Source organism: Streptopelia decaocto, assembly GCF_964273445.1.
Source record: "Streptopelia decaocto genome assembly, chromosome: 3".
Classification (NCBI taxonomy): Eukaryota; Metazoa; Chordata; class Aves; order Columbiformes; family Columbidae; genus Streptopelia; species Streptopelia decaocto.
Genome location: NC_138656.1, coordinates 53890084 through 53902621, shown reverse-complemented (window position 1 = coordinate 53902621; position 12538 = coordinate 53890084). Strand labels below are relative to the sequence as shown.

The 12538-nt window shown below is 40.5% G+C and overlaps 1 protein-coding gene across 7 annotated transcripts in view; it reads right to left on the bottom strand.

Moving 5' to 3' along the window:
* The window catches only part of PLEKHG1 (pleckstrin homology and RhoGEF domain containing G1), a 123992-nt gene that overhangs the window by 41803 nt on the left and 69651 nt on the right, over positions 1-12538 (bottom strand). For 6 of the 7 annotated variants that reach the window (XM_082049904.1, XM_082049908.1, XM_082049906.1 and 3 more), the window contains one exon: positions 9209-9747. In XM_082049904.1, coding sequence (XP_081906030.1) covers positions 9209-9747 — 539 coding nt within the window. Of the gene's footprint in view, positions 1-9208; positions 9748-9851; positions 9871-12538 lie in introns of those variants that run through there. The other variant, XM_082049909.1, reaches the window with a different exon arrangement.

Here is a 12538-nt window from a genome sequence, read left to right as displayed (position 1 = left end):
CAGTAGGATTGAAGAGCGTGGAAGAGAGTGAAAGAGAGAGAGACTACTATGTAGTTTGTTTAGCCTTCAGGTTTAAAGATCATTAATTACTAGAAGAACACAGTTCACTGACAATATTTAATAAAAATGATACAATAAATTTAAAAGTGGTCAAATTTTTCCATGGATGAAAATGGAAGAGGCCAGAGTAAGCAAACAGAATTCCAGAAACTATGGTCTGGCTAGAAATCAGAAATATGTTTAGCTTTAGGATATCACTTCCAAATATTGAAATTTCTTTACAGAAATCTCCATCTTTCTGGAAAAAAAAAATCATTCTGCAAAAAACATGTCATCTAAATATTTACCAAAAGTTTTGCAGCATGAGCTGCACTGTGTCTCTCCTGCCTCTCATTGCTGTTCCTCCCAGCATTGCTGTCCACCTTGGGTAAAGCTGCTTTCCCAGGGCTGCTGCCCCACTCCTCATTCCCCACCAGCGAGCAACAGCAAGGCAGAGGTGAACACATCTCTCTTCCTCTCCTTTCTGAATTTCAGAAGGGCTCTATGCATCCCACTAACAGGGAGCAAAGCTTCACTCCAGGAGCCCCCTGCCCACCACTAGCACTCTTAAATGGCACACTCTGTATTTAACCATATCTTCCCTTGCCTCCCACCTCCCAAAAGAATAAAGCTTTCTGGAACAGAAGATTAACTTTCACCCTTTTATCTATGTTCATTTGGATTTAGAAAGCGGGTAGAAGGTTACAAACAGCACAGTTGAACGAGTTATGCCCTGCTGCAGAAGAAGGAAGACAAGAGCAGAGGCAGCTGGGCTTTTCAGCAATTCTGCAGCTCCCGGGAAGAGCAGCAGACATCCCGGCCGCTTCTCCCAGCCAGAGCTTGAGGAGGACTCACTGTACACTTACAGACAGATGCTTTATTACTACAGTGTAACTCCCTCTTTTGTGCTGTTCAAACGCAGAGCTGACTTTAAAGCAAACAAAAAGTTATGGCTCTACATCTGTGCTGTCTGCATGTCTGCAGTCCCAGCCATAGGCTGCAGCCTGGACATCACCTGGTAAAGGCAGCCCCTGTCCCAACATGTTTCTACAATCCAGCTGTAAGGTAAAAACTGGATGCAAGGTGGTGGTAGAGAAAACACAAAGCAATGATGACATTTTATTCAGTATCTTTCAAATACTCGGGAACATGCTGAATGAAAGACATTTATGAATGTTACAAGAAGAAACGAGACTGAGTACTGATGATGCAGATAAGAACATACACCCATCAGTATATTTAACCCTGGCTTTGCATATTTCTTATGGGGTTAGTTTACAAACAGCTCCCTGCTCATGCCACAACATAAGCAGTTGCCTCTACCACATGAGTGGTTTGTTAGGTTACTTCTGGTTGTTCACAACGCAATGTATTCCTACTGTACAGCTGCAAAACATCTTCTTCCAAAGCCCAGAATCCTTCTCAAATGCCCAGAAAAACAAGGTTTGGGTTTTGTTTCTGCTTTTGTTTTGGTTTCATTTAAGGGTACAGATGATGAGAAGCCTAAAGCATACATAGCTGGCAGAATATTTTTGATCAAGGTCTTGGAGTTCCAGAAATAACCACATCCAAAACTATTTAAGACACAAACATGAACAACAGTTTTTGTATACATCCATCACTTTAGGTTGCTTTAGGATATTTAATATGGCTCACATCCAGGAAGCAAGAAGTCTGCAGAGAAAAGTGAATAGTCCTCTTGCCTCAGAAGAAAGAAGTCTGATTTACTTTAGGTATTTCTTTAAGTGTAGCCAGAACAGCTGTTTATACCTGCTCGGTAACATACCTTGTGGTGTTACTAGATACCTCACCTCTCAGCAGTCTCCAGGGTGGATTATGGTCTTGACTTTTAAACAGCAACTCCAGAAACAAAATATTAACCTTCTCCAATATAGCTGCTTCCAAATTTATTACAGATTTTTTAAGTGGAACATTTTTTCTGCTCCAATTTGTACTGCTGTAACTCTGTTTAAACTTCCCAGGCTTCAAGGTCTCTTAGATACGCACTGAGAACCTCAAGCACAATTTTGTTTCAGCTATCATATCTCAATATTACCGGAGTAAACTTCCCTTGCTTTTAAGCCGTGCTTTCTCTGAAGATGTTGATCAGATTTTGACACAGCTCTTCCTTCATGGATGAAAAAAACAAGCAGTGAGAAAGTTCATCAGCTCAGAGGTGTACCAAATACTAATCACAGCTGAACATATCACTGTCAGGATCATAATATTTATTTTCCAAGTAATTTAAATGGCTCATCCATATTTTTTAAATGCATAAGGATCAATCTGTAGTCATAATGAACAGTATGTGTGCTAACCTGCTTTTAACTGCTTTTTAATATCATAGCAAGACAAATTGCAAAGAAGGATCTCACTCTGAATATCACTGCTTTACTTCAAATCTAAACTGAATGTCTTTTCTCCCTGCAAGGGACAGGCTCTGCAGCTGGCCCCAGAGTGGAGAGCCTGCTTCTAAATCATCACTCTGTTCATAAGGAAATTAGAGGTAAAGTGATGAAAAATCACCCACTCATCACCTGAGTTCTTTCTTTTGTGCTGAAGATTTAAGACAAATATATGAAGTATGTCAACAATCTTTGTCAGAAAGACTGGACTTGCAAACCTGCAGTGCCTATACATGAAGCTGATGTACTGCTCCATAGCTTTACAGGCACTGATATGGTACAATAACTTCTGGCCTTAATGCACTGAAGAAAAATACTAATTATGAGACCACACATCACTGCTTGCTATATTGAATGAAGTAAAAGTGATTTAAAACCTCAAAAGAATGCTATCATTAGAGTCTGATGATTACAGCCATGCCATAAAATTCAGGATGCTTATGCCAGGGGGACTGGTATATCCTCTCACATCACAGTTATCTTCTCAATAACATTCAATAAACGTTCCATTGAAGCAATTTCCATGATGAAATTTCTCATATACAAAATGCTCACAAAGGACAGCTCTTCTAATCATACCATTTCTTTTTGTTGAGTGCTGGAATTCTGTACTGAGAAACAGAGGTATTCTTCCGGAGTGACATCTTCACATGCAACTTATGTCAGCAATCTAAAGGTACCTTCCTCAGGCATGTAGGTTGGCAGCCATAGAAAAAGAGGCTGCAAATGGAAATACAGTGTAATGTGGGAACAAACATTCTGGGATGCCTGAGCTATATTGGGATTCCCACCTCTTGAACCAGGAGAACTTTCTCTGAGAGTTACGCTATCCAAAAATCCCATGCACAAGCCATTATGCTTTTACTAACACACCACAAGAAGTGACAATGCGCACATGCAGCCTTCAGAGTTGTCTTTTCAACTAATTACCTAAAATGCAGAAAAAGACATCCTCTAACCACAGCGCTGGGAAGCAGGAAACTGGGAACAATAAAACTCTGATACTGACTTCCTATCAGAAGGGTTTCCCTTCATCGCTGGTGCCACAACATGTATCTACTGCAAATGTCCAATATTTTCCCTCACAAGACTTCTCTCCACCCCCTTCAAGGGATATATAACTTCAGCAGCCTTGCTCACCTTGGATGAAGCTTTCCATGCCACAAACCTGCCTCCTTGCTGAGTTGTTTTAGATTTCAGCAAAAGCATTCCCCCAGGCTTTTTTTGAGAAAGAACACCCTTATTTTCCTTTACTCACCTTGAAAAACTTTGGTGACCTTTCCCCTGAGAAGACAAGCACCCCCAGGGTGACTAGCAGAGACATGAACCATACCCTCACATCTGAAGGAGGGGCAGTAACAGACTGGAGCATAATAGAGACTTTGTTTCTGAGGGTATATTTTTTTTGTCCAAATCTCCACAGACTTGACCAGTTTGAGGGGGACCAATATGATCTTTTAGTGGTAGTCCTCTGCCCGTTTCAGCTCAGGCTTCACAAGGTCTTAACCCATAATTGCCATTCTCAGACGCTGTCAGCACATCTGGTTCAGAACTGCTCCTCTGAAGTAAGAGCAAAGATTGTTTCTGTGTCTCAATGTCGTTCTGCAAACCTTAGGCAATGTGGGGAAGTGTTCTGTGGGAAGGAGAAAACAGAAACAAAGCTTGATGGACACCAGAGGATGGAGACTGAATGTGAGCAGAAAAAGGACAGAAAAATTAAGAACAGTCATCAAGACATTGTCAGAGGAACAGGAAGGCTGAACAAAATTCTGAAGAATAGAGGGAGAACTACAACAGACCTGGCAAAAAGACTGTGACAAGCTATGTAAGAGAGTGTCTTCAGACCTGCCAAGAGAACTATGGAGAGAGATCTGGACTCAGCAGACACTACAACATGGGAAAAGAGAAAGACTGAAAGGTGATCAGTCACATGAGGAAATGAGACAAAATGGACTGACAGGGGGTGAGGACAGGATTTACTGTGCGAAGACTTAGGGCAGATGGGCAGGAAGACCATAGGTAGAAGACTCTGCAGAGGAGAACTGAATTTCTAGGTAAAAAGGCTTGAATGAGGAGTCTCAAATACAATTAAAAAAAAAAAAAAAAGAGTGGCAGAGGACAAAAGACCCAGAGAGTAGACAGGCAAGAGACTTGAGACTTCAACTAGTCCAGTAGGGATGGTTTAAAAAATGTCATATTCGGAGTGAAAGGGTAGAGGAACTCCTTCACATAAAAGAAGTCTCCCAGGCTTCAGATGGAGTTCAAGATTCCTGAAGCTCGACCTTGGTTTGCATCAAATATTTGTGAAATGCACTGACAACGCATACCTCACTCCCCTCTAGTTGCAGTATAGACGTCAATGACTTTTTACTGATATTATTTTACTGATAGGAGTTCTTATATCACACAGCTGAGGTTCACGCAGTAGATGTTCTCAACAGGCTGATATCACTGTGAGTGTATCCAATGTAACGTGACATGCATGCACTGTAAAAGGGCATTTGCATCATTCCTTCCTTTTCCAAAGGTAAGCCACAAGCATAGTTTCTACGGTTATAAGCATTTGTACAAATTATGAATATGGGCTTCTGACTCCTGTGCCCACAAATGCAAAACACATTTTTATTATAAACTTGGGGACAGCATTTTACTCTGGGCCGGGGCGGGGGTGGGAGGGAGTTACTTCAGTAAGTTACTCTGAATTTTATGCCTATTCTAAATAAATTACTACTTGAAAAAGTCAGGCTGTGTCCTGAAGAGGAGAAGGTCTGCAGGTTCTGCCCTGGCCAGTACACCTGTCAGCATGACACAAGCAGGAAGCAGAAGTATCCAATTTCTCATCACAAACTTGCCCAAAACACGCTTCAAGCTGTACTAATTCAAAATTTTAATTATACTTAACAGATCATCTGATAAAACACACCAAACAATGGAAAAGTTCACTCTATCTTTGTTACAATGCTTGCCTGTGCAAGAATCACAGCAGCACACCTCAAAACAATCATAATTCAACTGTTCTTTCAGGTTACAGAAAAAATGGCTGTACTGGCTAGAAAAGCAGCTGGTTTTAAAGCATATCCTGAGGCAAAAGGAGCCAAATAGGGCCTGTATGGCCTCCTGTCACTCATCCTAAGCCCAGGAAATATTTCTTATCAGCAGTTTACAAGAAAGCTGGAGAACCCCAGCAGGTTTACAGTTATCAATTGAAGATCACATTAGCCATATCCTATGAAGTCGATTTCTACATCTGTCCAGCATTTTGGCACTGTTAAGAACAAATACCACTCAGATACTCAAAAGCCAATAAAAGTTATGTCTTTTTAGTTTCTTTTTAGTTATTTACTTATTAATGACCTAACAGAATTAAGTCAATAAAGGTATCAAAAAGGGTAAAATTTTATTTTTCCCCATTTACTCCATAGTCTTTTATATCAAGCTTGATAACTCTACATGTTGTAAGACTATGTTAATAGGCTGAAAGGGCACTGCCTAAAATACTCTGCTGGCCTAACTCTTAATGGATGAATAGTACCAGGATCCTACATGCAATTTCACATCATCCGTGTTAATGGGTCATTTGCGTACAGCTATGTATGTTCCTTTACATTTGTGTTCAACTAATCTCGGAAACCAGTTCCAGGCACATGAAGGACAAGAAGGTAATCAAGAATAGTCAGCGTGGATTCACCAAGGAGAAGTTGACCACCCTGATAACTTTCTACAACAAAATGGCTTGGTAGATGAGTGGAGAGCAGTGGATATTGCCTACCTTGACTTCAGAAAGCCTTTTGATACTGTCTCCCATAAGATGCTCATGGACAAGCTGATGAAGTATGGGTTGGATAAGCAGACAGTCAAGATTGATTGAAAACTGGTGGAACAGACAGGCCCTGAGGGTGGTGATCAAAGACACAACATCTAGTTGGAGACCATTAACTAGCAGCATACCTCAGGGGTTAATACTGGATCCTGTCCTTTTAAGATGTTCATTAGTGATCTGGATGACCAGAAAGAGTGTGGATGTATTAAAAACCACAAAAAGAAAACCACCACCCCTTCCACCTCCCCAAAAAAAGCTGGACCACAGGCAAATATGTGTTGCTTTCCACCAAAAATTTAGAGTGTGGATTCACGGACATTAGTTCTAACACCCTCTCAGTTCTAGCTCTAGAACCTTTTTCAAACTGCTTGAGAGAACAGTAAGAACATGTTCTTTTTGTTTCCATTGTATATAGAGAAGGGTGGCATCAGCAATTCCCCACTACCAGGGGACAAAAAGCCATAGACTAGATCTATACCAACAGCTCTCAGCTGGGGGTAGAGGGTGATTAAAACAGTACCTATTGATTTCTCCCTTTCCGTTCCTACACCATCCTCGGCCTGACATCTCTTCAGCTTTTAGCTCTTTGTACCTGGGTTGCTTCTCTTCCTCCCTCCCTCCTCCTGCCAAAAAGCAAACAAACAAACAAAACAAAAAAAAAAAAACACCCCAAAACAAAAAAAAAAAACTTACTATTCTTACTATTTTTAATCTGTGTACATAACATTCTATATTGCATTCAGCTGCAAAACTCACTAGAAAGCTTCAGTTCCAACCAATTTCATACTTCCCCTAACCCTCCACTTCCTGGGTTTTCTATCATTTCCTCATATTGTTTTCCCTCTCATTATTTTCTCTCTCTACTTAGCACTGGTTCATGTGCTTATGCTTTTCTCTGCCAGCTCCCACCTTCATGTAGCTCTTCAGTTCCCACACACTTCTTGGGCAGCAGTTGTCCTTTGACCCGTTCCCAGCTCCCCTTTTCCCTTTCTCATCCCATTTCCTAGCCAGCTGCCAAAATCTGGTCCATGTTTATCTGGAGAATAAGACAGATCAAGCTGCTTCCCTTCATCTCAGTTTGGATCAGCACTAGTCAGCTGGCTGCCAAACTAAATGACCTCAAGTCACAAAGGCTTGGATAATCAAATCCTGCAAGGCTGCGACACTCCTGCAGATGTCTGTGGAGTCTTCCCATCCTTCTCACAGCCACCACCCTTGGTCAGGTAAATTACCGGAGCATTGCTAAGGTAACTTGAGGAGAAAAGAATTCTAAGAAGCATATAAAACAAGGTCCTCGTGCTTCCCATCACACCTCCCTCCCTGAAGAGCAAGGAAAGCACGTGCACAGCCTGAGGTAGCTGGTTCCCCACTGTCCTCACTGCTTGGGAAGGACCTTCTCTGAAGCACTCAGATCCTCAAAACCTACCTAAGAAATGCCCCACTGCCAACCACTACATTTCTCAAATAGGCTCTTTAATGCCACATGACCTTTCAAGATTCATTAACTATTAGCTACTGTAGGAAGTACGCTTGGGTATTTCACAGGTAAATTTCTCCATTTTTTTCATAACTTCAAGAGCATTTGCCACATTTAATCTATATCTACTGTAGCGGTGCTTAAAATATTTCCAGCAAGCATTTGTTGGTCTTCTTACTTGTAAATGGAAAATCTGTTTCAAGATTTTGATGATAGTTTCCAGTTTCTCAAGTCATGCAGTTTACTGCACAGGACGATGAGTGAGAGTTAAGTTTCCAAAACCATGGTGGTCATGCAAATGGTGACTGCACACAGAAGCTGGATTGCTTCTGCAGCATATGAAAACCTTAAATACTCCAAAATGAAACTTAGGCAACAGTTGAATGTAGACAAACAGCAGCAGCTACAGAAACCGAGAAAGTCGTGCAGAAAAAGCCTTCTTTGTGAGAACTCTGCGAGGTGGGGGTGTTTAATCATGACATGCACTTGTGTTATCAAAGCCTTAGTGTTTTTTCCCACTCATTCCTTGTGCAACCAAGTGGGTTAGAACTGCAGGTGGGGAGAGTGTGTCCAGCTGACTGATACTTCCTTTGGCAGATGACCTCATACAGCTACCTAAAGCTACATATTCTATAAACAGTGCATTAAACATGCGCCTCCCAAGAAATTCTTCTATGCAGGTAGTCATACATACATAGGTTAAGTACACAGACTACAAACAACAGCCAAGGGACTTAACTGTCACCTTCAAAACCACAAAAGAACACGACTGATGGCACAAGTTTCAAGTACATGGAGTGAGCAGAACAATCCACAGAAGGACTCATCCATACTTTTCCCTGTACTAGAAAGGGGAAATGAAAGATACTGTTCATCTGGAGACTGGACAAAAACATCACTGCTGCTAATAAATGTTACACCCATTTATTAAGCACCACCCATTCAGAATTAATTTTAAAGAAAACATAATACCTTCAAGAAACGAGCAAACAATAGAGTTTTCCAGCAAATAAATATGCCATATTCAATACTGCATGAAAAGAAGAAAAAGGCAGGAAAAAACTTGCAGTACTAGGATTTGGTAGGGGGAAAAATTAATAAGTGAGATTCTTCAGATAAAGCACTAAAAGGGGCAAACAAGCTGTCTCCTGTTTCCCTCTTGCTGTACATTCTAAGAAACAGTACGGGGTTTTTTTTGTAAATAAACATTACTTGCAAAAAGTTTACCAGAGTTCACTACTGCTTTCAACTGCAGAATGTTTTTCCTGTTTTTTTGCTTCATTAACATGTAGTAACAGTTTAGCCTTATCTAATCAAATAAAAACTAGAAACACACAAGAACAATGATGTTACATTAATTTATAAATGCCAATTCAATTGTCAGGTCCATCTGTTCTGCTGTGAAATCAAACAATGTAAAGAAGAGCATTATGGAAGAGTTAACACCATCCTAAGCAAGACTCCTACCTTCACGATGCTTTTTAGATCTTGCACATACATCCTCTCTGTCTCCAGAATCTCTTGGACCACTCTGTCTACATAGAGGAGCTTGGGACTGGTGGGCTCCGTGACCAGGGACATTGCACAGTTTTTACTCATTCCTTTTGATTCTGCTTTCCTTGGCATGCTTAGCCTTTTTTCAAGGCTTTCCTCAGGATCCTCTTGCTCTGCAGGGGAGTTTTTACGTGGCTTGTTGCTGGAAAATCGCCTGGCTGGGACCAGTTCTAGGTTGATGGCGCCCGTTTCTTTATCCTGGTTGAACAAACCCAAGTGGCTGTTTGAAACCAAAGTCGTTCTGCTTCCAAAGGAGCAGTGGCTGTCCCTGGAGGAAGCAGAGGAGGAAGTGGAGCTGAAGCTTACAGGACGGTCACTGTCTGACAGGTCCATGGTTTTTTTTTCACAGTAGCGGAAAGGTCTGCTCTCCTTGTGCAAATCTTCCCCTTTCGTCTTGGAGTCAAGGGCCTCCGTCACAGCTGGTAAAACATCGAGAGGTAAGTGGAAGTCATCTAAAAAAAAAAAAGCAGAAGTGGATTTACTGTTGCTGCTCTATATAACACAAATTTGAAAACAGATACTTTAAAATCTTTTTGCATACAGAACTGCCACAAACCTATTTTAACTAAAAGACAACCAGAACAATGTGATTTGCAGGACACCACAGCTCTAACGCTTTTTAGGTGGTGGGGATCTCCCACCGGAGGCTACTACACAGGCACCACACACATCCTGCTCACATACATGTCTCTGGTACATCCTCCTCGTGCCAGCACACTGGGCCTGGTGCTCATGCATGCTCTACCCAGGCTCAGCACAGGAGAGAAATAAGACTCAAAGATTTTCCCTCAGGTTAAAAAAACCCTCTGTCCAGAGCCATCCCTGCTATCTGCAAGATGAGCAGTGACCCTGGCTTGGATGCTTTGGAAAACTCACGAATCACACAATGATACCAGACAATATCTTTCATTTTGAATACTGTAAGGCCAATAGTCAAACAAAAACCAAAAGCAGTTATCAATTACCAGCTCTGTGGCTTGTACAAAAACACTAAAATCAGAATGATTTCCCAATGAAAATATCATAGCTTCTGAAAAAAGAGTTCCCATAGGAAAGTGTTCTGCCAAATAATTCAGTTTTCTACTGGGAAAATAAGTCATTCTAAAACTGCTCAACTGAAGCCAACATATTGCCCCCTGCTGAACTGACCAAAAGCTGTTTTTCAAATCACTGCCAAACCAAAATAAGATATCTGTCTTCCTGACAGCATTTCAATTCTACTTTCTTTTTGCTGCTGAAATGCCCTGCAGGCCACTGTCCACGATGCAATGCAGATTTCTCTCTGGCCAAGTTTTGTGTGAAGCACCACAAGAATCTGCAGAAGCAGCTGCAGGTAAACTCAGTACTTCAAGGTTTCATTTCAGTAAGAAGCATCCACCCAAAAACCCCTGACTCAAACTCAAAGAATTTCAGAATGTCTGTCCTTTGAAAAGGGAAACTTGTGACAATTCAGGAAGAAAAGCAATACTGAAGGTACCCACACAGTGGTAGCTTAGTCCTTATCTTACTCCAATGACAACCTTATTTTTTAAAAAAGTCATACCAGCAATTGCAGCTCCAGACAGCAGTTTTGGTAAAGAAACCGTAAAGCCAGTAAGCTGCGGATTAAACCTGCACAACCTTTAAGTTGGCCTTTCTTCAACTGAGGCAGAGTTGCTTTGCAATTATGAGCAGAAACCTCCTGGACACAGCTCCTGCTGCACTTGGTCAGAGAAGAGGGGCAGGAGGAAGAACTTCATTCATCGCAGAAAGCCATCCTTTCATTTTTCACAATCAAACACTACTATTTATTTTAAAATAATAATATTTTTAAAATAAATAAATAAATAACCAACCACAACTCAAAGCAAACAAAAAGAAAGAAAAAAAAAAAAAGAGCCCAGAGAATAAAGTTTTATTTATTTGGCCTATCCTGAATGCATAAGATTTTATTTTTACGTGAGTAATTAATACCACCATTTCAGCAATGGTGGTATTAGCTTTCTGTTAAGGAGAAGTATTGCCCTCAAGGTAACACTTGGAATTAACACTGGGAGTAATTTGGTCATTACATGGGTCAGAAATTGGGCATTAGATTAAAAACCTAATTTGGCACCTCTGTACCCCTGGTTTTACCTTGAAGTCTGAAAAATCTACAGCCTTTCTTTGTGCCAGGTTCTTCTGGTTTTGCAGCACAGAAGCATATTTTCTTACCCTTTTCGAATAAACCACATCAAGTACAAACTCCAAAATAAAATATAAAGCAATAAATCAGTAAAGTATTTAAAACTGAAGAATGCTGTGAAATTCTCTTGTTCCTGAATGGGTATGGGCAAAGATGTTTGCCTTCCTATTGCCTGTGATAAGAAAGTATGCGTTTTTGATAAGAAATAATGTATTTTTGTTATCAGCTTTGGATCATTTTTCATGTTCAGTTAGAAAGCACAATGTTGCTGTGCAGATGTAAACCCCCTTGAAAAACGCACAAGATAAACAAGATAACAGGGATACCCTTCCGCTAACTTACTCCAAGACATTTTACTAAAATTACATGACAAAGAAACACCTGATTAGCCATATTTAGGGGGGAAATAAAAGGTTCCTGTGGCATTCCATTACTCCATGCCCTTTTCTTCCTGTTTCACTGATATGCGGTCTGCCTCTCAGATAACCTGAAGGCATTAATATGTAATATTTGCTTCACAAACATTGTCAGACTGATTAATATAAAAGGCAAACAAAACACAGTTCAGGTCAATGAAATTTGAGTCAGAATACATGTTAAAAGTAATTTTTTATATGACAAACTTGTGGCCAGAAGCATTGTGAGAGCTTAACGTGTCTTATAAAAACAAAACAAACAAAACTTATTTTCTTGTTTAATGACAATGTCGTTGCCTATTAAAAAACAAACAAACAAAAACATCAACAACAAAAAACCAATCAAACAAAAACAAACAAACCAAAAAAACCCCACACAAAACCAGGATTAGTTGTAATAGTTAAAATGGGCTTACTCTTTAGCACCTGTATTCCCCCAACCTTGGTGAACCCCAGGCACCTGCCAGGCATGGCTAATTAATTGCATGCAACGCAGTTGGCTCAAGTTCCTTCATTTTTTTTATACCAATGACTGTTCCTGTATATTTGTACATAAATTACACCAAACATACTATTTGCTACTTGAAAATCTCAGTCTGTTTTGTCCTCAAAGCCTCCTCTTGACTGAGAGCCTCAAAAGTTACCTTTTGCTTTGTTCTTACT